This window comes from Montipora foliosa, chromosome 2 (assembly GCF_036669935.1).
Source record: "Montipora foliosa isolate CH-2021 chromosome 2, ASM3666993v2, whole genome shotgun sequence".
Taxonomy (NCBI): domain Eukaryota; kingdom Metazoa; phylum Cnidaria; class Anthozoa; order Scleractinia; family Acroporidae; genus Montipora; species Montipora foliosa.
The window spans coordinates 34,068,545-34,096,167 of record NC_090870.1 but is presented as its reverse complement, the minus strand read 5'-3'; the positions used below and the strand labels follow the sequence as shown (position 1 = coordinate 34,096,167).

The following is a 27,623-nucleotide window of genomic DNA, read 5'->3' as shown; positions in this document are numbered from 1 at the left end:
TGGCTAAGATGTTCGTTATAACCTCTCAAACTTGTGTTGTTTGCCCCCTCAGAAGTGTGTAGCTAATTTGCATGATAATAGTAAATCCAACATAGCGGCCATCGTGATTAAGGTCTATTAATTAAGCGCCCGGTCCAAAATTTTGCTTGCTCTGGCTCCTCGTGCAAATGGATAATAAGGCAACGATCAATATCGATTTTCCGTTGTTTAATTATTGCAAACTGAGGCATTCGTAACTGTTTACATAGTTGAGGAGGCTTTGAAAATGACCTGGTGTAGCCTGTAGTTGAGTTTTTTTTTTCATCGTAGTTACAGATGTCTATAATACAAGGATAGTAGATTAACCGCTTGATAAGAATCCCGTGTGATACAACCGGAGCCCCAGGAGCGAGTGAGTTTCCATTATACTAAGCCATCAAAGCAATTGAAATCTCGTGATGGTTTGCTTTATATTTGAAACTTTCGTGTGATTTCGAAAATGGCGGCCACCTTTGACCACATGAAGCAATACTTTTATGGACACTGCGGATGAGACATTGCAATGAAACAGATGTAAACAGAATTTGCGGTAGTGATTTCACAGTTGATATCACCTCCTAGAAAAAATCCAAATTAACTGCGATGAAGTTGATTAGGTACGAATGTGCGAAAAGCAAAAAACAAATCTTGCATGTATATAGTCTAATAGACCTTTTCGGCTTGTACATTTTGTTTTCCCAATACAGATCATGTGATAATACTCAGGAGGTTTGGTCTTTTGTTTCGCTCATTAAAATGAGGGCATGCAAGCATGCATGCACTCTTTTTAATGAACAAAACAAACGACCAAGCCTCCTGAGTATTATCACATGATCTGTATTGGGAAAACAAAATGTACAAGCCGAAAAGGTCTATAAATAGCATTAAAATGGGAAAATTGTTTTCTGTACCATTTTGCGACATTTCGATTGCGTGGATCAGGAAATCACAACAACATGCACGGGCTGAGAAATTGACAGGTTCGCAGGCGGGTGAATTGAGTTCAAGTATCATCATCATCATCACCTATGATCTTCGAGAGTTCAGTCGAAGATAAAGGCCACAAGGGTGATGAGCTTAGTTCACAGTTCATTTCCACTCGGCAAGAATTCCTTTCTCGGGACAGTGAATACGAGCAAAATACGAGCAACATTAAAACAGAGCATGAGATGTGACGCTGATAAATAATAAATCAGCTTTTCACTCGGAATACCTGAGAGCGGGGGGGGGGGGGGGGGGGGGGGGGGAAGATTACGTTTCACTTTAACTAAATCGGGCTTTTCGCGTTTCACGTGCAAAAAAAACCGCATTTTCACGAGTGACGGACAAACATTTGGCTATTTCACGGAGGTGGGAACAGCTTAATAACTGAGGCCTTAGACTTACCTCTTATGGCCACAAAACAGCCTTAAATGACGTTCTTATGATACGTCCCGATCGTTTTCGCGGAACCATAAAGGGAAGATTCAGTTCTCTGTTATTCCCTCCAACTTCTTGACTCGATTCCTAGACACTAACATTTTCATCCTTCTCTGGTTCTTCTCTTTGTGCACTTGAACCTTTTGATTGCTTTCTTTATCCAAACATAGAAATTGAGTATGATGGTCACTGGATATGTGACGTCCAAGGCAGCGTTTACACGAATGCGGTTTCACATCGACACGGTTTCATGACTTCGAAGCCGCGTCAAAATCGATGCGGTTTGGAAGTGTTTACAAAATGAATAATAGAAGAGACTAGTCTCTTCTATTATTTGTTTACAGGGCACCGTTTTCGCCAGAAAATCCAAGTCTGATAGTATAAGCGAGCACTGCACTACGTGCTAAATTCACTATTTTAAATTGAACAATGAAAATTTCGCGCCAAAATAGTAACCGTATTCAAATCAATGCGGTTTCGCTGTTTACACGACAGATGAAATCGCATCGTTTTGAAAACGCTCCACTTTTGGCAGCGGTTTCAAATCGACGCGGTTTCGATAACAGTCTCGGTCGGTGTCGTGTAAACGGAAGGTGTAACCCCATCGAAATCGATGCGGTTACAAATGAAACCGCGTTCGTGTAAACGCTTCCCATGACTTCCGAACCCTCCGCCATTTTGAAAGTGTTCCCTCAAGACCCTGGAGACTATGGAAACCTACAGGGGTGCCCTGGGGGAAGGTTCATGCCCCGATTCTTTTACTTTTGACAGGAAGTCAGCTGTGTCCGGAAATGGGGTAGATAACTCTTTATTTTTATGGTAGCAGATGATTCTTTTTCTCGCACATCAGAAGCAAATTCACATTTCACAAAACAAAAAAGGCTTCAATCACGCTTCACATTAATTAATAAACTCACGATTCACGATGCAAGAAAAAATAAATTAACGTTTCCGATCACGGCTCACGAAAATACCCTATACCCCCCCCCCCCCCCTCCCCTTCTCAGTTAAAGTGGGCAGAGAGGAGGGGTCATGTTGCAGGGACATGTTGCAGCGACAAAAAACTTGTGTAGTGCACACTGAGGCGACATGTAGCAGGGACGTGTAGTGGGGACATGTAGCAGGGACGTGTAGTGGGGACATGTAGCAGGGACAAAATCAAAACATGTGTACACACATGAAAATGTTGCGGGTACAGCGACATGTCTCCCTCGTGTAAACTGATACTTTAATAATTGTGCAACCCCAATTTGTTGGTGATTTTGTCTCCGCGACGTGTCCCATGAAGTTCAATAAGTTGAACTTCATGGGAAACTGCTGCAACATATCCCTGAAACCATGACGAAAACTGAAGAGAAAGGGTGAAGGTACGAATTAGATGTGGACTTTTGGGGACCCCAAATAAGGAAAAAAAGGCGGGAATGACGTGATCCCTTATTGTCGTTTCTCTTTTGTCGGCTCATGATCAGGGACTGGGTTTCACTTGTCACGTGGTTTTTCCCGCCTTATTTCCTTATTTGGGACCCGTGACGTCATCCCTAAACTCCATATTTTGTTCGTACCTTGACCCTTACTCTTCATTTTCCATCATGCACGCCTGCTAGACGGACCTCTGTCGCTTCGGTCTGTCGTCGAGGTGGGAAAATTGCTTGTAAAACTGCTTCGCTTGGAGCCTTCTTTCTCAGTTCTAAGAAGACCTTTGTTAGGGACGGACCATTACAAAAGTGTTGGGGGGGGGGGGGGGGGGTTTTCAGCTGGTACGAATTTTTTTTTTTCGCGCACTGCTTGTGTAGGAATTTTTTTTCCAGGTGAAACCCCCTGCACGAATTTTTTTTTTTAGATAAATATTGCTTTTTTAAACTGTGAAATCTTGATTCATTATCTATGTTTTTGTGATTTATAAATTATTCTACACCCACAACAGATCAAAAGATACAGGCCACTTTTTAATGCAAAATCTTTTCGAAAATGTGCACACAGTGAGAGAGGAGGAAGCCACTTGGAGTGGACGGCTTCCCTGTACATTTTTGCAGTCCCTGCCCTCTGGAATTCCTCTCCCACAGCCCATCATAATGATGCCATACTCCATTCACCAACACAGCCCCTCTGTAGTGCCCTCCACTCCAAAATGTGATAAGATAAGACCCATCCTCTAATTTTTATTGTGGGCACAAATAATTTTATAGAATATTTACAAAGATACCAAATTCTAATACTTATTTATTACAAATTTTATTTTATTATTTTTATTATAAAACAGTATTAACAGAGAATATATCGTACATTTTATTACTAATAATACAGCAGGGCCTGGGGTAAGGCCCCAAGAATATTTTGATTAAGAATTATTTTTCATAGACACTGGCAAATATTATATAATTATTAAATAAAAGTCACAATTGGACCTTCCTTCTGCGTGAATTTTTTTTCTTTACCTTTTTTTCGTTTTTTCCCAACCCCTCACATCACTTTTCTAATGGTCCGTCCCTTACTCATGTTCGTGGCATGTGGTAGGCGCAAGAGATAGCACAGCTTAATTTGATGTAGCTACACTGAGAGTACAAGATCCTTTGGTGAGTGAAACGCCTTTGCATTAGAATCGGCACATGTAAACTGCGACGTTTAAAACGGGCCTTAGTCGGAATCACCAAAAAAATTAATTATGAGACAAGATTTGCGACATTGATAAATGGCTTGAGTAAGCAAACAAGCGAAGAAAAATTAAACTAAAGTTTTACATGTAATCCAGTATCGATCCAGTAAAGTCGTAAACGAACACTTGCGGTGTGCTGTGCAGTGACGCAATTATCAAGTAGCTTAGCAATTTCAATGCCACTACAAATAGTGAGAAGCTGTTTCTCTTCCGGGGCACTCCACATTCGCTTATTCGCTGAATCTTTTTCTTTAGTAATACGTGATTCGTTGCTCGCGCTCGCCATTTTTCTCAGGCGAATGGACGAGAGCAAAAAGGAGGTCTGGGCCATAAGAACAAAAGTGCATGCGCAGGAGCCGTTCACGGCTTGAGCTAGCCACAGACAACGCTAAGGTATGCCTTGGCCAAGATAAGCACAGCCCCAAACCCCTAGGCCAGGATAAGCCGCGGCTTGAGCTAGATGCGGATGGAGTAAGCCGTGAACTTCGATTTTGTACCATTTAAGGACGTTCGCGCCCATTGCTACTGCGCATTTTTTCGCACATGTCACGCACACGTCATGCATCGCAGATCAAGAGGGTAAACACGATGCTAAAGGCGCAAACATCTTCCACAAGAATGGAACGTGAAAGCGTGTGGCATCATGGGATAGCTGTGGACCCAGGGCTTCTCGGAAATGTCACGCAATGACGTGACAGTGCGAATATACCATCGCTTAGAGAACTTCGCAGCGATTTTCCTCTCTTTAATGCTCGGTGACCCCTATTTTTCTTTCCGTAGATCACTTCTTTTCTGATTTTTTTCCATTTTAACAAAAAAACAAAAAAATCTGTGCGTGAGAAGTTACAAATATTTTTCCTTTTATGTTTTCGTGCGACCGAAATTTTCTTTCTTAGACTAATATGTATCGTTATTCAAGGCCTATTTCACCTCAGAAAAAGACATCAGCTGCAAAGGTTAATTTAGTTATATTAGTTATGTTGAATTGAGTACGTTTACCTGATCTAAATTTCACTAATGTAGCTTTTTGATTGCTGACAGTTGTAAGCTAAGATCGTCTTAAAATAAAGCAATCTTCTAAAAGCGCACCTCATGTTCTCGAAAACGAGCACGGTGACCCCCCATTTTTTTTTTTGCCTTTTTGGCAAAAGTAGATCATTACCTTTCTGCGTGGCAATTTTAAAAAAATCTGTACGTGGGAACATTTTAAGCGCGAACGTCCTTAAACGGGGTGTTAAAACTTCAATTTTGTACCGTTCGCGTCTTATGTAAGCCGCGGCCAGTGTAAGCCGCGGCTTATTTTCTCTCGTATCAACGACCCTATTGAGACCGGCTGTTTTTTGAGCTTCCCGTCAAGTCGGACTGAATGACGTCACTGACCAGCCAGCCGGGTTACTAAGTTCCGTTCAAAATGGCGGTGCTCTATTTGGTGTTTTTGGCTTCTTTCGAGAATTTAACTAGGCCAGGATTGAGATTGTGGACTCGTACAACAGTTAATAAGTAGTCTCTGTGTGAACTTCAAATTGGTCGGTACTAAAATTATTCACATTCTAGAGCGGCCTTGTCCTTTAAGGCCGCCCCAAAGGAGCCCCCAATACACTCAAGGTCATATGACGTGACGTGGGTCATTTTGTTGAGTCCGCCATTTTGGATAAGTCGCGAAAACGTTTGTTGCGTGACAAAGAGGGGGAGGAGCTATTCCTTTTATAGTCAGGGTCCTTGTTTAATCTCTATTCTTATACAAACATGTTCCGTTGATTCGGTTAAGAACTATGGCCTCAAATGAGGTAAAAAAATAGGCTGTTTACTTGTTTAAGTAGCAACAGAGGTCTACATTCGAAAAGACTATTTTTTCCATGAAAAATACTATGTAACATCCTGTACATTTGATTTCCAGTAATTTGATTTCACCTTTTGCTATCTATCAATATATGTATATTTATTCAAAATAAATACCCAATATAAGCATTCTTTTTTCAGAAAAGAAAAAAATGTATGTCGTTTCCTGGTGTACGGCTCTGAAGCTTAGGATCTAGTAGCCCTAATTTACCTTCCCGCGGCTTGTAAAATGGTTTGCCCCTGGCCAGTTCGGATTCTTAAAAAAATTGCTCTCTAAAAAGCCCTATGGGAAGAGTTAAATTATCATCATCATCATCATCATTATTATTGTTATCATTGAAAATAAGGAAGAAGTAGGTTACTGTTACTCAAGTTCCAGTCACCACGACGAATAGACTGAACGCAGGCTAACAATGACTCTGCTATAGTGTTTCATCAGAAATTAAAACAGCAGACTCTCCATACTGTTTAATGCACTTCTCTACTGTGTCAATGGCAATTTTCAGTCTTCGGTCGATCGCTTTGAATTGAAGGTCTGAAAGCACAGGAGCTAATGGATCGTCTTTTGCGCTTTTACGCAAGATCTCGCTAAGGGACATCTTTTGGTTCTTTACAGATCGAAAGCGATTCCATGTGGACTGTCGGATTCTGTAAACATATGAACAAAATATTTGTTTGGAGTTTTACATCTCCAATTGGCGTTTAGGGCCTACGTAGTCTAAGGTATTTTCGTTTGAAAAGGCATACTATTTTTATAGCTGTTGCCATGAAACCCGAAATGTTTTCTTTAAGTTCCTTCGAAGTAGCGCATAATATACTATCACACACAAAAAATCTCGTAGTCGCTCGCGGGTTGTAAAATGTATCAATACAGTGTTAGGTCTCTGGAACATCAGGAGATGCCAGAAAATTTCATTTAGATGTTCACTTCCAGAAACGTAGTCCTTTAAGACTACGCAGGGTTGATAGGGGGAGGGGGGAGGGGAGGGGGAGATTACTTATACAGAGTTAACTTTATTCGGGACTTTACAAAACCGCGTTTCAAGTCATTTTACTTTTAGGGGACAAAGGCAAAGGAGAACAGCATTCACCAGGAAAGCAGGGATGGCGCAGTGGTGACAGTACTAGCCTGCCACCAATGTGGCCCGGTTCGATTCCCAGACTTGGCGTCACATGCAAGTTGAGTTAGTTGGTTCCCTCTTTTGCTCTTGGAGCTTTATCTCGGGGTAATCTGGTTTTCCTTTAATCCGATTTCTGTACATTGTCCCCTCAATATCAGTTACGAAAAGTTCAAAGTTCAAGCACGATAACCCAGGAGGGTCATAGTCCAGTTTTAATTTTTCACAGTCCAGAACTCGGCTGGTATTTTTTACAGGTCACAGGCCACAGGTCACAGATCATTGTTTTACTAATACAGAAAGTATCCTAAACATGCATAAAAAGTAACCTCAGGCCTAATTAGGCCTAAACAAAAGTTTTCAGGCCTAAGGTTAGCTTTTTTGAATGTTCAGGATACATTTTGTATTGGTAAAACAATGACCTGTGACCTGTAAAAAATACCAGTCCTCCAGAACTATGAAAAATTAAAACTTGACTGTGAAAATTAAAATTGGACTGTGAATAAAATTAAAACTAGACTGTGAAAAATTAAAACTGGACTGTGAAAAATTAAAACTCGACTGTGACCCTTCTGGGCCATCGTATTCAAGAATTTATCCGTCTACAACTGGAAAAGGCTTAGTAAAAAGCAATGTTTAAGTTGGCCCGGTTAGCCGGCTTGTAGCGAGTACGACTGCGTAAAAGCAATGAAGCTACAATAGATCTCCACAGATGTACAGGCAATCGCAGTTGAAGTAACTCGAAAACATGGTTGCACCAAAAGATCTCAAGGAACATAACTGCCAAAGAACCGTGGAGCTAAAGGCCACTTATTGTTGGCAAAATGTTCTCAGTCACATACCTGCAGCATTGATATATTGGGGCAAGAATAGACATTTCGTCGTGATGTGGATTACCAAAACTACCAAGAAAAGTGAAACAGAAAAAACAACGTAAAATGACCGAAACCCAAGAGTTTAGATGACAACGTGAAAACACAAAAGCAAATCGGAACTTAAGTTTGCGCATGACCCGAGGCTCCGTCTGGGAAACTCTATGTAGGAGAACACGTGCCGTAGGTTAACCAAGTAGAAAGAAAAGACATCTTGTTTCAGGGTTCCCCAGAGCTCAAGATTCTCTCTCCCTCAGTCACGCGCGCGCAAAAGAGAAGAACTCTGGGGTCGAGACTGATTTTATATTGACTTAAAAGCCATTCCTACCAAACCAGAGATGAAAAACTGCTCACGATAGAACAATCACAAGCACTTACGATAAGCCAAATGAAACTAATTCTATATTGATCTTGTTGTTATCGCGGGCGTAACATTAAATCAGTATTAACTTACCAAACACAACTGAAAAAAAAAAATTGAACGTTCACAAATCTGACTTCCTTCTACAGCTGGGTAACCATCCAACAAACAGAAGCGAGTTACCCCTCTGCCTTTCTTATAGGTCTGTACAAATACAGGCTCACATGCAGCCTCAATCCAATTTCTAGGCTAGGTTACTGAGCAAACTAGTATAAAGTGAGCAACTGTAATCTCGGACCGAAGGATAATCGAGGGCGGTGTTTACCTCTTGGCATTGTCAAGATGTAACAGCATCCCTTCATCTCCTTCATCTTTGAAGGTCTCATAGTGATGTCTGTCTGCGTTCCCTGGTGAAAAGGAATGTTACTTTTTAATTCATATTTTTCAATAGACCATTTTCGAATTCTCACGGCTGGACTGGATCTAGCATGGAATGGAGGCTAATACGGGCAAATCCTTTCAAATGCAAATTAATTTGCCCGCATTAGCCTCCATTTCATGCTAGATCCAGTCAGTCAGTTAGAATACGAAACTGGCCTATTAAAAATTGTTGACAAAAACCAGAAGCCCATACAATACAATACAATACAATACAATACAATAATTGACCGCTCCCCATAGGGGCTTTTCAGGGCCACTGAAACACAGTTAAGGAAACGATGGAACAGAACAACAACAACAACAACAACAAAAGCAACTGTTAAGAACCCCAACTGGCTGGAGGCAAACCAGTTGGCTATTTACAAGTGCAGCTAGGAAGTTGAAGCAGGGACTACCAGGATGAAATTCAACGAGTGGTCAGAGCGGTTCTTGAACCCGGGACCACCACAGATAACCTACAATCGGCGACAAAATTAGTTGAGACAGTTGCCAACAGAGCACACTGGCAACGACACATTCATTGTTTGCAAAGAATGCTTGTCCAGAAAGTACGTTTCCGGGATACCCCTCCCTCCCCCACCCTAATCAATGTTGTACCGCTGTCGACAAGGCTCGTAGAAAACAGAAAAACACAACATTGTCCCGGGGGTGCGGGGGAGGGGGCCATTTGCGCCGCCGAGCTTGAAATCGACTCTAAAGGATAAGAGTGTCTCAACAATTTTGACGCCGATTGTAGGAGTGTCGATCTCTCTCATTTGGCGTTGGCCCGTGAGTTTACTGTATTCTCTAAATTTAGAACACGGTGGGTCCCGCCAAATTATAGCCAATCAGATTGGGCCTGATCACCACAAGGCCTCTCATTGGTCTGGTCTGCAACAAAGTAGCCACAAGGATTGCTCGTGCTCAACACAAAATCTTCGGAGGTGCAAAGAACGCAATACCACCACGATTTTTCCCGCAATAGCCGTCCTAAACGCGGACGGCAACCGGAAGTGAGCTGTTTTCCCTTTTGATTTGTCTTCTCACAACAACATTTACATTGCCAAGTATCTTTCTTCATCAGAGATGATAAATATAAAAATTTGGGAAACACCACTGTCCTGGCACGAGAAATATTCTCTTCCGGTTGCCGTCCGCGTCGCAAAAACGCGCATGCTTAATTAAGCTTCCTAATAAGGAGTTTCAGCAGGGACAACGACAACGTAAGCTATAAAAACTTGAAAACATAACTTAGCACAATCGTAAGTATTTTGCGATTATTCCACCTTGTTCTCCTTGAACACAATAGGGGCGAACTACCATATAACTGGATTTATAAGAACGGTTGTACAGTGAAGATAAAAAGTGAGCGATTTCCTATTGTATGCTCACGTTGTCGTCAAAACCTGAAATTTGATAATGTCACGTTGTTGTTTTGTGGACTACAATCTACGGCAAAAAAGGAACTGAAAAGCGTGCCGCATGTGCAGCATGATTATTTTTCTTTTCTTAACCAATGATATTCCCTCGTTCCTGCAGCAGTCGTCGTTGCTAAAACTAACTTATGCTGAAAACTGATGGGCCGCATTTCATTGCAAATCGAGGCTTCTTCTCTATGAACTTCTGACAAAGCCAAGCATGATGTGAATACCGGATTCGAACCCATTTTATGTCACAATTGACTTTTTTACAATGACTGCAAAAATTCTCGTACGCTCATTGGCTAATTTTTATTGTCAATGAGCGGACAGACACAAAAATTTATAATTTATGCGATATTGCTCGCGTCAGATTGAAGTTTCTCGCTTTCATCTCGTGTTTTGACTTAATTTTGACCCCTCTGCCTTTTTGTTATTTAAAAAACAAATGGATGTCAGTTTTTCATGTGTCTGTCCTATTATTGATCATGAATTTCGTCATAACATTGTCAAAGTAGTCTGCGGATTCACTCGGCGATCGCCTCGTGGATCCCACAGCTACTTTGACAATGTTATGACGCAATACATGATCAATAACAGGACAGACGCAGATCTATCTCTATCTCTGCAGATCTATCTCAGAACATTTCCTTTTCACCACGAGGGATTGTTCTCAAGTAAGAGACGTTATCAATTCAATACCCAACAACTAAGCCTCAGGCGTTGTTAGAGAGAGTTTGGCGACCATTATTTCCTCTACCACTTCCATCATCAAGACTTCTCATGTTATCAGCCTTTTCCCAGATCCTTAGAAATTTGATTGAGCGGTGTACCCATTTCTCAAAGGCAGAGATCACAATGGAGCAAGTAATTATAGATCAAGATGGTTACTGCCCATATTCTCGAAGGTAAGAGAGAAAGTGGTATTAAACCAGCTGACTCTATATCTAACAACTACCCAAAGAATTTGAATAGAAGGAAATTACTGCGGTTGTTTACCTGCATGGGTATGAACAAAACATTTAATAACGTCAGCCGAATAATCCTACAAAAAAATTAGACTGCCAGTGCTTCTTCTCTTCCGTGATTCGAAAGTTACTCGAAAATACATTAAGTAGTCCGCACTAACTGAAACCGGTCGGATGCTCTACAAGAACTCCTAGGGAGACACGTCGCTTGTCAGGGGACTGCACAATATTATGGGTCCCATTTCCGATTTGCGGCGCCGCGTCTAAGTCATTTCTCTCTACATCTTGAAGACGTTCACGGAAACGATCAGCTATTTTTCTCTCTGTTGAGCCTGGTTATTACTAGCGACGAAAGCACAAGAGCTTATTTCACCGTGAAAACGGGGTTGACGCAGAATTGCGATTACGCTTGCGTTCGCTTGCGTCGTATGAAAACGAAACGCAGCATAAGCACAAGGAAATATTGCTTTGTCTGGCCAATTAAAGCACTCGTTCCAAATTCCCCTCGTCTGAGCATGTGAACAAAATGCCGGATGCTGTGGTTGATTTTTATGCTTATGTCGACGTTCTTTTCACACGTATAAGCTACTTATGCTTACGCTTGCGTCGTGAGTGAAAACCACGCTTTACTCGGCGCCTACAATGCCAATACATAGATATATGCTCGTACATTTAGGAAAAAGGACTTGGTACCACGCTAACTGACCTATCAAGAAGTCAAACATTGCTGTGTCCATGATGTCGAGCAGCCGAGGACCAGAATCATAAGGCGGTGTTTTAAGGACTTTTTTCTTGCAGTAATTGTTATCAGTCTCCCACCTGAATAAATTCATCGAATAAAAACAAGAAGAAGTCGAGTTTTGCACTTTGAGGATTTAACACCTATTTCAAATGCTATAAAAAATTCAGATACCGTGCATATTGTGACAATGAGCTACCTTAATAGGTAGAAATACCAATATCTATCGCTTACTACAGTGTCTGTAAAAAACAAAAGAACGTGAATTGGTTTTCGCTTCTTATCGTTTTAAAATTCTCCGGGCGATGCCATTTGGAACGGATTTTATGATTTGTTCCGATTTCCTATAGTATAATCCTGCCGATTAGCGATACGGAATACCATTTGATGTATATACACGTCCGTCTTCTTATTCTTCTACATTCTTCAGCGCGGAACAACGAAGGCGACTTCAACGCTTTAGAAAATGAAAAATGGCAGCACCCAGGAAGATATAAACAGACAAAATAGCTTTGTGTTTCTTAAATATAAACTTCACTTTTTTCCAACCCCCCCCCCCCCCCGCCCCACCCTTCAAAAAAAATTAAAGGAAAAATACATATATAACAATCTTTTTCTACCAATTTCAAACTAATCTGGAAGTACACTTCAGTTTGTTAGATGGCGACTTATACGAAAACTTGGCATTGGAATTGTGGCAGTTCTTTGTGTACGAATAACTAAAGAACTAAAGGAATAACGTATTACACTAAATGCAGATGTTTTGGTTGAAAAGTTTGTATTTAGTTTCTGTTGGTTGCCTGTTTGGTTGTTTTTCATACAGAGCTACTCCAGAAAGCTGTTGTTTAGCAAGAAGAAAAGCTGGCTTTTATAGCTCTTAGAAGTAACACTCACATTGCTTTTATACCATCCCGGTATGTTCTCTGCCAGGGATGTCGCCAATTTCTCAAATGCCATCCTGGCGGAAGCCACAGAGTCACCGAACCTTCCATGATTGTACCATTTGCGCATGCGGCTTCTGCTTTCTTACAGTAGTAGCAAACGCCATAGAAACAAGTATTACCACCTGTATATGGAATTAACGGGCTTACTACCGTGAATAGGACAATCACATGACTTTTGGAGGGCATATAGTTTTCTTTTAGCACGAGTAGCATCCTCCGCTTCGGCGCAAATGTTGCTACGACTGACACAAAAAAAACTATATGCCTGACAAAAGTGATGTGATTATCATTACAACTAAATGTAGTATCAATACACAAGGCCAAATCGTACAAATTCATTTAATAAGAAAAAAATGTTTAACAGAGATGTAGCATGAAACTATGGTATGGAAAGTCGTTGCTACAATAAGATCAGCTAAATAAGAGCAAAAATTGAGAGGAAAAAAAGAGCAAAAAAAAAATCATCTACAAAAATTCGCGCCAACTCTAGCATGCATCGAAACGGTGTCCTAGGACCTCATTGTCCGAGCTAAGTTGTTTGACATCTCTGCAGCCAATAAGAATCAGGGCGGCAAATGCATTTTCAACCTGGGCATCTCTCGTTTGGCCGCAAAAAGGTGCGTTTTACAGAGGGAAGTTTGACATTTGTCCGCGCGTATTGATAAGAGTTTAGTTCTTTTTACCGCGCTTTTAAGGTGTCTTCGAGCTTTGGGGTGCATAGTGACTAGGAGAGCATGGCAAAGGGCAGCCAAAAATTCTTGCATCAAAATACTGCTCGTGTGCAAAAAAACAAGAAACAAAAACTGAGAGCAGCAACAAGAGGGACACTGTGTTCACAGACATGCGCGTAGATGTTGAAATTCATGGCACAAAATTGCCATTGTCAGAAAAGACGACCAGGCATCGTTATCAAGGTGTATATCTAGGAGGTGATAAACTTACAAGGTTTCGTAACTGGTTTGAGAGTCACTCGAGCAATCTCTTTTAATCTCAGTTTTTCAGTTTTTGTCTTACAAGTCGCTTTACATGTATTTTCCGATGTATCAGGAATGAAAAATAAACAAACAAACAAACAGACAAAAAAATGCCTACTCCCGTTGACGTGTTTCCTAATTTTCAAGGTTAGGTAGTTGAGAGAACGACACCTGAAAATATAACTAAATTCCAATCATGTCATTAATGATTTTGCGGACGTTCTTGTAATGAGCTGATAAGAACTGTACCAAAGTTGCGAGAGAACAGCGTTTACCCAACACTTCAAATTTTCAAACTTCATTAGCAAAGAATATTGTCTTAAATTCTCCACGCCGGTAGCGTGTCCAATCGGCTAGATTCAAGGGATTTCAACGGGATCTCTAGTGCGATACTGAAGTATTAGTGGATGGTACATGAGCTAGAGTACCGCCCGAAAGTATTTACTCAATTCGCAGACCAATTCGGCGTTCTCTCCTTGGCAAGGATGAAGTGTGCCAAAATTTCACCGAAGTTTTACCTAGTTTTGCCGCAGCAAGCAATACCGTACTAAATGGTTCCACAGCATCCCGATGTCCCAATAAGTAAATACTCAGTTTCGGGCGGTACTTTATGTAGCCAAAGCGGTACTTGAGTGTTCTAGGGAGCCAGAACCATACGTTCTAGTGAAATTAAGCAAGTGGTTAATGAAGTGTGGGATGTGGAGAAAATAAAGAAAATGAATCATCCTTACATTTACCTTTACAAAATGCATTCAGTTTAATAATTCATAATGGGGAAACAAAAGAAATGTTTTATTAATCAATGTCTGATACAGATTTCTCTTCATTTACATAGACGTTTCTTTCGATTTTTCCTGTTAAAATGTCCTGTCAACTTTATTGTGAATTTGTGGGTCTGGAATCCTTATGAGATATATAGCGAGATTGCTGTCATCATTTTTTTTAGCGAACGGGACTTTGGGCGTGATGCCCAACGAGTTTGCCAAGCAGAAAGGTGTCTGATGAGTCCCTTGGTCGGGATGAAATGAGCTTCGTAAGACTAACCACGAACAATGTATTTTCAAAAGTAACTGTCACATTTGTTGTCAAAATGTCTTGAATCACCAAAAATACCTACATGTAGGGTACATTAACATTTAAATGCTGACGTTTAGCATCAGCATCAGATCTGTATCGCATTGACAAACTCTTGGCTTCACCTCGAGTTTGTAAATGTGATACAAATCTCTCAAACACTCACATTGTATATATTACTTACAGGTTTTAGTAAGAGTGAGGAGGAATTGTGTTGTGCGCTTGTATATCTCTGTGCCATTCTCACCTTCTTTGAAGAATGTATCCATAAGTCGTTTTTCTCCAATCGGTTCCACTTCTTCTTCTAAATTGACTTTCCTTCCAACTACTGGTGGAGCTCTGTAAAAACCCAATATCCTGATAGCAGGATTACAAAACTCAGTACTATCAATGTCACAATATTGCCAATGAGTCCTCTTGCTAACTCTCAAGGCCGAGATGCTAGAAGCACGGTAAGCGCTAGCCATCGGTTAAATGTATTAGAAGTATCAAGATCTTAAGGGCGTCATGGTGCTAGTTCGCTGGCATCCTACCTTATTATAGGAAATTAACAACGCACTTTATTAATGCAATTTTACAAAATTCGCGTTAATTTAATGTATCTTAATTAATGTCGATGTAAGTTTAACGCACGCTATTTTACAACATTGTTATTTTAAAGCACCTTTATTTCATTACAAAACCTTATTAGTTCCTCACTAGATCCATTTGAGCAATCCTAAAAGCTAACTACTGTAAATGCTTCTTTTTCTCCATGAGACATACGCATGTTGAGATTTTGTAAGTCCAGCAAATTCGTGTTACTTCAACAAACTGAGGCTTTGAAAGATCTCTTGAAGTGATAGGGTCTAGTTAGGCTTTAAAACAAAATTTTTGGCTGTAAAAAAAACTTAGAAACATCCGTGGACTTGTCTTCGAAGGTTTTATTCACAAAAGCCAAAGCGCAGTTTGAAACTTTTGAAAACTTCGCGTTAATTTAGTGAAACGTAAATTTTCATCGCGTCGTCAAAGTGCATAGTTAATTTGCTATAATAAGGTAAGTGGTTTCGCCAAAACTATCTGTTTGGGCAAGGGTTAATTATTTGGTCTAAGAATAGATTCTAGGGTTAGGATTGGGTTGTACAACCTTGCATAGTAAAGATGTCAGACCAGGTTAAAGTAAAAAATGGGCGTTGGAAAACTGACAGAATATGTTTGGGAAATGCTTTGAACATTGACAAAATGTATGTAAAACAATGTCTAGCCAATGCAGCTCGTTCTCCTTCGCTATTTTGCGACCCCTGTCTCAGTTAAGAATTGGTAGCCTTTGAATTTCCAGCTCAGCAAATGAATTTATTTCATTGGACAATCTTGTGCATTAATGAATAAAGGTAGATTACCCAGAAGGTAAAGATGATACAAAGTATATGGCTCCTTGTACCTATCTAAATGAAATGCTGCTATTTCTCCATTGTGTCTGTCAAATCCTGAATAGGGAGTTCCTTCCACAATATAGTCTCTGGTGTACCTGGAAGGAATGTTTCATGCAATCTGTATGATGAAATCTAGCTCAACATCCTCCATCTCTCTCCAGTTTACTACAGTACTGGCCCAAAGTATTTACCCATTTCCCACAGTTCTGCTGTGGCAGATTTGCAGATTGATGATTATGCATTCTTTCCACCCAAAGGACAAGATGAGAATCCACTTCATCCAAATGGGTAAATGCTTTTGGGTGGTAATGTAAGATCACTGTCAATTAATAGCAAAACAAAACAAAAAACATCACAAGTAACAATGCAACCAGGCTGACATTTCACCTGAGGAGCTACTTGTTATGGACTAGAGAAATAAATAATGAACATCCGGTGATGACTACTGAATCTCATCCAAGCAGTGAAATTATCATCTGCACAGTCCTCTCTTACAGTGTATGAATGCAGGGTATATGCTCTACCCGACTATTACATACGGTATGCAAAAAAATGTAATGCCTTAAACTGCATTTGAAGGCAACAAGAATTCAGACCACCTACCAATAGTGTTGGGCTGTGACATACAGTGGCTTTGTATGTTCAGCAACTGCTATAACAATAATGCTGCTGAGAAAGTGGTTAGTCTGAAGTGTCAGCCATCTCCTCGCCCCAATTCCCTAACAGAGGGCCAGATGAGAGAAACTCTCTTGCCTGGTCAGCCCTTGGGGGGTTGGGCCGTGTAGACAGCTGAAACTTCAAACTAGGAAGGTCAGGTCTTTTAGAAGTTTACAGGACGAACAAAATCAAAATAAAGTTGATTTTTGTCTGCCTCCTTGCAACAAGCTAATAATTAAATATAAGGAAAGGTTACGTTTATACAAACGTTGGCCGTGTAGCACTTATATTTTAAACAGAGTTAACTGAATAGAGGGTAATGTGAAGTGCTAGATTTCAATCCCATATGAACCATGTGAGCGTTAGCCCTACAGATGGAAATGGGCCCACACAAGGACAGAGAAAAACTCTGGTCAGAGTTTTTCTCTGTCCTTGTGTGGGCCCATTTCCATCTGTAGGGCTAACGCTCACATGGTTCATATGGGATTGAAATCTAGCACTTCACATTACCCTCTATTCAGTTAACTCTGTTTAATAATTAAATATAATTATGAATCAAACAATCACTATAATTCAAAGTGGAACAAGCTCTGAATTGAGCCTAAAAGTGCTTAAAATTATTAGTCAAACATAAAACACAAACATAAAAAAATCAAGGTGAAGTGGAAAAATTGTACTTTCTGGATTAATGCCCCACCAGAGAAGCTTGAGCATTTATTTAAGCCTTACCGCATAGGCTTGAAAACAACCTTTTGTTTTCCTTCAAGAATTAAAGTGGCTTTCAATTGTGTTCCTTTGTAACCAACACCTGCCGCTATTATTGGTTTGTACATCATAGCATCCAATATAATATCAACAGATTCCTTATCTGTTGGTGAAGTTATTTGTCTTGATTTCACCATGCCTGTCCATAACAGCCATGGATCATCGTATTCGTAATCTGTGTCATCCTTTTGATTAACGTCGTCCCTAGCGTCCACGTTGTTTCCTCCTTTGTTCCACGTGTCTCTATTTACTAAAGCATTCCCTTTTTGATCTTTAAAATCTGTTCCTTCCGAGGGCGATCGCAGTTCTATGTCGTTTGATCTTTGATGCCGATGTGTGTGGTCAATTCTGTTGAAGTCCATTCCATCTACAAGAGCTTGAGTATCACTAACTGAAAGCTGCAACGGATATCTTTGATCCGATAAGTTCCATCGCATCCAGAGGAAGGGCAATAAAAGAGTAAAGAAACAGAGACAAAACGCAAATCGCTCTTTAAACTTCATAGTTCCAAAATATGCTCTATAAATGGCCGAAAATGGCCAAAGTTGGACCATTCTAGCGCAAGACCTACATAGTTTTTTTCAATTTTTTGTTTACTAGCACGATTTCTACCAGGCAGATTCTACCAGGCGTCTAACTTATTCATGAAATTGAGCCCGCTATCTTCATTCCTTGATTGTACTCTATGTATCCTCTATGTGAGTATTCTCGAGAAATGAATTTTTACCAATCCGTTGTCTGAACACAAGAACCATTATTATTCGCAGAACTAAGGAATAGTTTAAAATGTCTTAAAGACATTATTTTTCTTTAAAGGAAAAACGTGTCGATTAAGTCAGCGGCTATCGGTATCAGGGCTAAATACGAAGATGGCGGATAAAGCGAGGAGTGTGGAGGATTGCATTTCGACTGCGAATCATTTAAGATCGACGGTCAACAAAGTTTTTCAGGATCTTGCAAATAACCCTTGTGCAACTAATCAATCACCCAGTGATACCTCTGAGTCTATTAACGGAGTAAATAGTGTTCAAACCTTGAGGAAAAATCTTGTTGGTGTCTACAAAGTGCTGAGGTAATAGTAAAAGTCTTCTCTTTTGCACAGACATGTTCATGTTCTGGAGAGGATATACATTTTGAAATAGCACGGTTATTTCCCACGGAATAAATTTGCTACTTTCTAACCCTAACCACTACCAAGATTTGACATTCATAATCTTGCATGACTTGTTCATTGACCTTACGTTAAATTCTGTTACTAAAGGAAAATGTGCTGTATGTCAACTTTTCTGTCTGAATAGTGACTTAGACAAAGCAAGTGATGGACTCTCCTCATCAGAAAGCCGATCTCTTTCATTGGGAAATACTGGTCTTTTAAGCTTAGACCCAGTTGAGGATAGAACTGCTCTCTATGACAAGCTTCTAGAAACATATGACTGGCATGAAAAGGTACCTCTGGTGTTGAACGTTTTATTTAGTGTTAGGCAGATCTTGCCCACTTCATGCAAATAATTTTTATTTGGTCAGTACATGTTCACTTTTCTCTGACGTAGTTACTAAAACGAGGAATGACCTAAAATGATCTAAAATGACCTAAAATGAGCTACAACGTTATCTAAAATGAGCTACAACGGTATCGAAAGGTGACCTAAAATGACCTAACACAGTGAGTAAAAGTGAGAGTATTACTGGTAACGACTCAGTACAACTACCTGAGTGTGATTTCCTGTTCCATTGCAAATTACAAATTAAATCAAATAATTTGGCGAAGGAAATTATTTGATTTTGGACAAAACACAAGTGAAATTATTCCCTAATTTCACGAGTGTACCATTTGATCAGTATTAATATCATGGGCAACAAATTACGTTCATAAGACACCATTTGGCACTGTAGGAAAAGTTGCCATGCCAACATTGTAATTTTAAATGTGCATTTTAAATTAACGCTGAAATTCCGTGCCAAAATTAACGAGTAATTTGTCTCCCATGTTATTTATTGTACTAATTGTGTTTTGTGAAACAAACTGCAATGAAATAAAGTAACAAAAAAAAAAATGCTCAGAATTGGGGAAATTAAGCCTTTCTTTGGTATATGGGAAAGAAAAGGGATCATTGTAATAATATTAATATTATTTATATTTTATTGTTGACCAAATGCAAGATTTTTCATCATTATTTTTTTATCTTTGTGCAAATAAGTCTTACTAGCCTCCGTAGCACAAAAACATTGAAAGAAGTTGAATGAGGCTAGTCAGCTATGCCCAAAAATAAGAGAATAATAATTTTTTGTTGGCTATTTTTGTGTTTGGTGTGTCGCTTAGAACTTAACACATCAAACGTGGTTCAGCGTTGAATGTACTCTTATCGACAATGATATTCGTTATCACATTGGACAAAATGTCAACGTCAAATTCATTTCAAAGAAAATATTTATTTCAGGGCATGACCAAGATCCTGATGCAAAGAAAGAGCAAGCTCGGTTTATTTCCCAAAATGAGCATTCCTGATTGGCCATTACATTGCATGACACATTGACGCGAGCATGACGCGAGCAGCATTGTCAGGGTTGTCAAATGAGCCAATCAGATTGCGAGATTACAAGCAATTGTGGTAAAAAATTTCAGCAAAGAAATAAGACAAAAACCAAAAAAAAAACCCTGTAATTTTCTTTTTTCCCCCATAAATAGCTCACCTCAGAAGCCCAGCAGGCGCTGTCATGTTTAAAAAGACACCGATCATCACCTGTACAAATTTTCGATGGAGCAACTACTGCAAAGAAAGCAAAGACCAACTTAAGAGGGTAAATAAATAACTGTTGGTGTTAAAGGCTTTTTTAGAATTATTTTGTCCTGTTTCTGATTTTGCTCAGATTTGCCTAATAGTATACAAACATGTATGGAATGCAATAAGTATTATTGTTGCAAAAATGTAAGCTTTTTTTTTAAACTTGGTTGAGGCCCAAATCCGGACAGCAAATTGGACATATCCAAAGAGGCAAAACAAAGTTACGATAATATCTGGCTGATTGCCTGAGCAGCACATTACCCGCACTGGCACATTTTTGATGTGTGAAGAAGATAAATGCAACAGGTTACCGGCACTCGTCGATAACCCACTCCCCAAAACCAAAATACAGTTATCCATAAGGTTGCTGCCGCCCAACTGTGGAACAAGCTCCCCTTTGAAATTCGGGCTTGTTGTGTTGTACAGTTGTGGTATATGTAAGCTAGTAAAAACTTGATTAATTATATTCTTGCGTCCTTTTTTACCTTGTAAAGCGCCTAGAACAGCGATGTATAAACGCTATATATAATTCCATTATTATTATTATTATTATTATTATTATTTTTTCAAAAGACTTACCGGTTAGGTTGAATTTAAAAACTAAGTTCATCTTACTCAGAAGCTTAAAGGGGGTAGTGTGTAAAGAAACTGTGGTGCTGCGTCGGTGGGGAAGTAGTATCCAAAATTTGGTTTCACTCTGAGGAAGGGCTAACGCTCGAAACATCAGCTTTTAGAATCTCTGTACGGTGGACTCAGAGGCAGTCTTGGTCATTGCAGTGATCTTTTTCATGGAAAACTTTACAAGTTGCATGGAGGAAAAAGTCTAAGACCAAGCAAAATCAGGAAATTAAATGGGTAAAATTACAGACTCATGTACATGAAGGTCCTTAAAACCTCCAATTTTGCTTGATTTTTCCTAATTTCAAACTGTTCTGCAACACACAGAAAATCATATAAGCAGAATTGATGAGAGCTTGGTTCTAAAGTGAAAACAATAATGGCAGTAACTAAATTACACTTGAACCAAATTAAAGTTAACAAATATAAAACAAAATACAGGTACCTCCTACCGTTGGAGGTCACAATAAAATTTTCCAAAGAGAAAAAAGAAAAGAAAAAGAGGAAGCAACTGCTGCAGGTGAGAGAAGAAGAGTAAGTGAACTAAGCCCCTAATTCTTGCAAACTAGATCTTACATCGAGGCAGTGAAGTATTCTGCCATTTTTTTTTTCATTTTAGGGATTTACAAAAGGCATTACAAGACTGTAAAACACTTTACCCTCTCTTAGAGTTGTCAAGGTCAACTTGTAATACTGGTGCTCATCTGGTTTTTGAGGTCAGTATCTCTTTAAATACCAATTTACTAATCATTGTAGAAGTAACTTATTTGAAGATTGTTAAATTCGTTTGAACATGATTGTTTTCTCGTTGGGAAGGCAAAGAGATGCTACAATCAATTATTGGAAAATTAGAAACTCCTACCAGGGACGGAGATAGCGGCCAGTGATTAGTAATTCCCAAAGAAATTCAAATTGCAAGCAAAGCTTAGATGTCTAACGTTTGTCATTACTCTTAAAAGGTGTAAAATAGAAGTGGAGACTGACAGATAGAAACAACACAATTTAATAATGTACTCAACAAAATCAACTTTATTAATTGGCAACCTAAATGTTTGCTATTTTCATCAGCAATTTGAGTATATTAAATGTAGGAGTGGGTAGATTAATCTGGTGGGAACAAGGGATCGACCAACCGCGCACCGGTGGCTCAGTTGGTTGAAAACCGGGCTGTTACACTCAAGGTCTTTAAATAACTGAGGAGATAGTGCTGCCTTTGTAACTACATCTGCAAATGGTTAGACTTCCAAGTCTTCTCGGATAAGGACGATAAGCCGGAGCCTCACCAAAATCACCAGAAGAACTCACCCGCACTTATCAACTTTTTCCTTCTGTTTTCATTCCTACATAGGAGCTATTTTGTTCCTTATGATTTACAGTTGTTCCTCATTTTTGTCAGGTCAAACATCAAGTAGGATTTCCATTGGCAAATGCGCACAGATTGATCTCACATCGGTGTTACACAGTCCATTAGGACATACAGAGACCCCAGGTGTCTGTATGTCTTAGTATTTTTGACACATTTTGTTAGGTGGTTGTTCCAAAGACCTTCAAGGCCATCATTGTGATGCGAATGACAGAAATTGACCAAGTTGTAGTCAGAGGATTACAAGAAAGTCATTTGCTGGAAAAAGAGGTGATTTAAAAAAAAAAGATTGTAGTTTGCTAACAAGAGAAATTAACTTCATCAGACCCTTAATAGATAAAAAAATTAATTGCACTCTGTATGGAACATCGAGTCCCCATTTCGACACCGGCGTCGCACAATCGTGGGGTTCACTGGGAGAAAAATGCCGGAACTTTTAATGATAAGAATAGGTTACATTCTGAACATTCCATACTTTTTGTGAACCCTCCCCTTGCCTTGGTACCCGCTTGAAGTATCTCAGTCTTCCTTTCTCACTTCTTTGTTGAATGTAGGAACCTTGGCCACAGTCACGGCATGCTGTGTTTAGAAAGGTAATTTAGTTATCACTTTTCAACCAATCATAAGTGAAACCAAAACCAATCGTGGCTCGCGCGTGCACATTTTCCCGCGCTTTGTGCCGGCTACATGTAATTCGAGGTTTGATTGGTTTACTGGATTGTCTCCGTGCTTTTTGATTGGCAAAGTAATTACTTGGTTTTGGTTTTACGACACTCAATTGAAACTCGCTCTATGAACTCAATTTTATCATAAGGAACTAAGGAAGTAATTGGGGACACTGTACAGAAATCAAATTAACGCACAACACATTGTAAGTTGGTTTTTGAGGAGAGGGGAAAACCGGAGAGAGGGAAACTTGGGTGCCCGGAAAAAACCTCTCGGAGCAGGGGCCTAATTTTCGAAAGTCCCGAAACTTTTCAGGTGTCATAATTCCCTCTGTACCTTACGAGAGGAGAAGTTTCAAGTATGTGTGAAGGAAGTTAAAGCAATTAGGACGGCAACGGAAACTTTAACGCCACAAAAAAGTGGTTGAACAAACAACAACAACAACAGCAACAATATTATTGTGCGAATCCGAAAACCGTGAACACTTTGATTTGATTTTGACATTTCTAATCGTGCAGCAACCAATCAGAACTGGTGGCGGTTTAGTTTTCTAGCGCGTTTGGCTTTTTCCTCGAAACACAATAACATTTCATAAATATTTGTAGTGTTCACGGTTTTCGCATTTTCACAGTAAACGGAAGAGAGAAATGATCCTGGTACTTACCTGGACAATTTTTAAGCATTTGCCATTTATAGGCATCTGAAAAATTTAGCTGGCTCCAACGTCTATAGGAGAGAATTGATTTAATTGTCCAGATAAGTGGAAGGGTCATTTCTCTCTTTCTTCAATAGCACGCACTTCAAATATGTACATTTCTTTCATGTAAAAAAAAAAATGTAAATGCTTTGTTTATAGTGGAAGTACACTTAGCTATGTAGCTAGTTTACAGGCACCCCTTTTTTTAATAATCTGAAAGAACCAATTCAAACTTAACAGAAGGAGGCAACCAGTTGCCTATTTACAGAGCGTGGTAGAGTTGAAACCGAGACAACCGGAAACAAATCTAAACCAGAGGTTGGAATGGTTTTTTATCCAGGCACAACCGCATGCACGAAACAAAAGGTCCTTATCACTGGACGAAGCCGCCTCCTTTCAACAAATCCTTTCACGGGACAACATGAGCCTAACAAATTTAAAACCTTCTCCCAACTATGTGGCTTTATAGCTCAGTTGGTAGCGGAGCATTACACCGGCATCGCGGAGTTCATAGGTTCGAATCCCGTTCAGTGGAGCCACCTGAAGCTTTCAGGTGTCAAAAAGAGACAATTCCTTAAATTGTCCTTTTTCCTTGTTTTTCAACTTTCAGATTACGGATTATGCCACCTCTGTAATGCTCCATTACTACTCCACCACCGATCCAACTGCACAAATTCGAGGCATCCTGGTGAGATGAACGAAATTTTGGTTCATACTATATCTTATTTATCTGTTAAGAATTCTTGTTGTTCAAGAAACAAGAGCTAGTTTATAAATAGGCTGAATGTACAGATAACTGAAGAACAATATTGTCACACAAGAACCAAACAGAATAGTGGGTATTTCAATTGGTCTCTGCAACCTGTTTGTAAACTGAGCTCCTTTCAAGAAAGCAGCTGCAAAATTCTTACTGATAAAATTACTTTGGAGCCTCAGAGAATCGAGGTCTCCTCTATACTGTCACTAAGTTAGATTACGAGGAAACAGAACATACTCGATAAAAACGTATGTTCTTGTTTATTTGCGTCGATAACTTGGTTTTATCTCTCCAGAACCCACCTGACTTTTTTTTCGCCATCGCGCAAAATAAAAAATAATGAAAATACAAAATATTTGTTGATAATAAAATGAAAATATCAAGCCAAAAAGAGAAAAAAGAAGCCGGTGGATGCAAGTACTTGATCATTAGTGCTTTGATCGAACTCGTGCCAGGTAAGGTTTTGTTATGGTGGCATGTAAATTACCGCCTACTACGTCAACACGATACGGTCAATACCATTTTCTTTTATGTCATTAACACTTCCTTTTATGGCAAAAATTACCTCGTTAACCCCAATTTTTTTACTGGTAGGAATTATTCAGTACGCGAGGATGGAACTTACTGCAGCCAGAGTTAAACAGATAACTAGCTTCCATTTTAAATTTACAAGGTTGAAAGAAGGTCTAACTTGTTCAGATGTTCCTGATAAATAAATAAACCTGATAAATAAAATTGAACTTGAACCTGAACCTTGTGAATAAAAATGATGGACTTTCCAGGAAAAGTTACATTTGGTATCATTTTGACTTGCAGAGATGGTTAAATAGCTTCAATGGCCTTTTCTCTACGAAATGCACAAACTGTGGAAATTACTTGAAGGAAGAAGAGGAAAATGTGTTGTTGCCTCCATGTTGGCGAACGTATCATGATCTTTCTCCGTATCATTACCAATGCAGGCCTTAACTAAGCACCCCACTTCAAAACTGTAACCACTCTGCGAGAGATTACCAGATCCAATTGAACATCAGTTTGGGAAGTTCAAGAATGTAGTCAGCATGGTACGAGTGCAGTATTGAAGAGCTCAAGCAAAGAGAGCGACGTTGACGAGAATGTCAATGGCACGCAGTCTTCAATTGCGTTTGCCAATGAGGTCATTGTTTAGGGTTCTCTTCCTGCTGTATCCCTTAGGTGGCATCGTGGTCCAGTGTTTAGGGCGCCAGATTGGCATGCAGTTGCTGTGTTTAAATCCCGCTATTGCTAGTGTTTGGATTTGTCTTCGGTGATTCCGAGTTCAACTCAAGTCTGAGTTGGATTACCGGATCGGGTTACCGAGCTATCAAGATAAAGCTCATCAAGTCTTAGATCTAACAAAACTTTTTTCCGCTTTTCGAGATTCAGGCCACATTTCCATTTCTAGTCACGTTTTTATTCAGCTTCACTACAGTGTGTGGCTTACGCGAGCGCGCCCAGCAGACAACCCTTTCGAGCTTCCTTAAGGTCCCACAGAATTTATAAACTAGGTTTGTGAGACGGGGCCAACGAAGAGACTGACCTGAAGGTCTCAACCTATTTGCAGATATAGTTACACACGTGAACGTTCTCCTCAGTTATTTTAAGTTCCTGAGATTTGGTCCTGCCGGGATCCGAACCTTCGATCTTTCATGGGGTACTTAGTTCGATTCTCAACCAAGCCTGTTGGCGACAGCAGAGCTATAAAGCAGTAATTTGGACTGAAAGGCATGGGTCTATTCTCGATTTTACGACAAACTGCTTTGCATTCCTGTTTTCAAAGAAATGTTGCATCACAAAACAGTTTGTGACGTAAAATGGAGAATAGACCCATGACTCGCACATCCTCACGGTCGTGGGTCTAAATTACTGTTAGTTTTGATAACTTTGCGCGTCTTGCGCAACACATAAAAAGGGAAAAGTTGAGGTGAGAATGATAAAAAATGTTTGCTTTTGGTGGGGAGTTTAATATTGTAGACGAAACATGTTTGGGTTTAGGTGTACAGTTTCAGCATAGAATTGTCCCGAAGACTATAAATAAATACACGTAGTTTTTTTTCCAATTGTAGCACATTTTACATGATAGAAGCAGCGATATTTTCCTTTGAGTGATATTAGTCTTGTTGTAAATGCAGTCATTAAAATCTGACCAGTTCGGCTAGCTATGGATATTTAGAAACTTGGCAGCCTCTGAAGATGCAATCGTGATCCGTACTTTTAAGAGTCCAGGTTTGTGAGGTACTTGTGAAGCGATACCAGTGCTGTAACTTTGCAACTTTGCGCTTTGCACTAAGTGGAGGTGCTGTTGGGCGGTTGAGAGTACTACAACGTTCAATAAGACACGCCTAATGTTAACAACTCTATCTGTGCCTTAATTCGCTGCTGCTTTGTTTTCTGCATTCTTCAAACTGGCGGCAAGTCTTCTGTACAGTAAACAGGCTTCCGGTCTGAAATTAAGCGAATAAAAGCCACCTCATGAAGATCATTTAAGACCTGAAAAGGCTCTAGCATTCGTAAACGCTGAGTCTACTCCGTTCTGGAGGAGTCACAAGGATTACACAATTAAATTAAGATAAGGTTTACGTTATTTAGTAATGAAAGAGATGCTTTCGTCAGTTTCGATTCCAAGGGAACCTTTACTCCAACTCTACAATAACGTAAAGTCGGGGACATAATGTAACTAAGTTTTAAAAACAGTGTTAACAAATCTGCAGTCATGCTTATGCGTTCACGTAAATTTTTCATAAAATTGTTAGGTGATATAGCAGCTGTTGCGTAAGGTGAATATGTGATTAAAAAATAAAATAAAAACAGAAGCGTTGACTTAGACTTAAGACAGCAGAGGTTTGCTTCTATATTAAGCAATATTCCTGATAACGATCCGATGAATTTGTCTTTCCTGTAGACAAAATCACGTTATATTTGCACTTGTTGGTACGGTTTTTAGGGCAATCTCACGGTCTCATGATGTGGCACAAAAATCTCCCGGTAAACAGATTCACAGGCCGATCGAATCCAATTTCCTTGATTTTTTTTTTAATTTCTGCCTTGTAAATTGTTTTTCTGGCGCCGAAAG

At 39.7% G+C, this 27,623-nt stretch overlaps 2 protein-coding genes and 1 long non-coding RNA gene across 4 annotated transcripts in view; 1 reads left to right on the top strand and 2 right to left on the bottom strand.

Annotated features, from left to right (window-relative positions):
• Positions 1-2,870: 2,870 nt before the first annotated feature.
• Positions 2,871-18,213, bottom strand: LOC137992911 (glycosaminoglycan xylosylkinase-like). Its single transcript, XM_068838478.1, has 8 exons — positions 17,616-18,213; positions 16,238-16,324; positions 15,065-15,174; positions 12,720-12,891; positions 11,793-11,905; positions 8,606-8,687; positions 7,890-7,949; positions 2,871-6,577 (listed from the first exon to the last, which is right to left on the bottom strand). Exons 1-8 carry the CDS (start codon positions 18,203-18,205, stop codon positions 6,352-6,354), a joined length of 1,440 nt encoding a protein of 479 aa, XP_068694579.1. The 5' UTR covers positions 18,206-18,213; the 3' UTR covers positions 2,871-6,351.
• A 301-nt stretch (positions 18,214-18,514) lies between these two features.
• Positions 18,515-27,372, top strand: LOC137992912 (mediator of RNA polymerase II transcription subunit 27-like). Of its 2 annotated transcripts, none has more exons than XM_068838479.1 (8): positions 18,515-18,723; positions 18,950-19,097; positions 20,338-20,450; positions 21,672-21,768; positions 22,581-22,685; positions 22,970-23,008; positions 24,389-24,466; positions 25,352-27,372. In XM_068838479.1, exons 1-8 carry the CDS (start codon positions 18,521-18,523, stop codon positions 25,499-25,501), a joined length of 933 nt encoding a protein of 310 aa, XP_068694580.1. In that variant the 5' UTR covers positions 18,515-18,520; the 3' UTR covers positions 25,502-27,372. The 2 variants fall into 2 exon arrangements, with proteins under 2 accessions (XP_068694580.1, XP_068694581.1); XM_068838480.1 differs by lacking the exon at positions 25,352-27,372 and adding an exon at positions 25,130-25,277.
• LOC137992913 (uncharacterized) overlaps positions 26,870-27,623 on the bottom strand; it is a 2,169-nt gene continuing 1,415 nt past the window's right edge. The window contains exon 3 of the long non-coding RNA XR_011121773.1: positions 26,870-26,994. This is a non-coding gene — a long non-coding RNA (uncharacterized lncRNA). The remainder of the gene's footprint in view (positions 26,995-27,623) is intronic.

Coding starts and splice junctions, on each gene's coding strand:
- LOC137992911 (XM_068838478.1), bottom strand. CDS start 18,205: ATGGTCCAACTTTGGCCATTTTCGGCCATTTATAGAGCATATTTTGGA. Junction 11,906..12,719: donor CGGGATGGTATAAAAGCAAT/GTGAGTGTTACT, acceptor GAATTTATTCAG/GTGGGAGACTGATAACAATT. Junction 8,688..11,792: donor AATGTTTGACTTCTTGATAG/GTCAGTTAGCGT, acceptor CCTTTTCACCAG/GGAACGCAGACAGACATCAC.
- LOC137992912 (XM_068838479.1), top strand. CDS start 18,521: ATGGCGGATAAAGCGAGGAGTGTGGAGGATTGCATTTCGACTGCGAAT. Junction 21,769..22,580: donor GTGCTCATCTGGTTTTTGAG/GTCAGTATCTCT, acceptor ACATTTTGTTAG/GTGGTTGTTCCAAAGACCTT. Junction 24,467..25,351: donor CACAAATTCGAGGCATCCTG/GTGAGATGAACG, acceptor TTTGACTTGCAG/AGATGGTTAAATAGCTTCAA.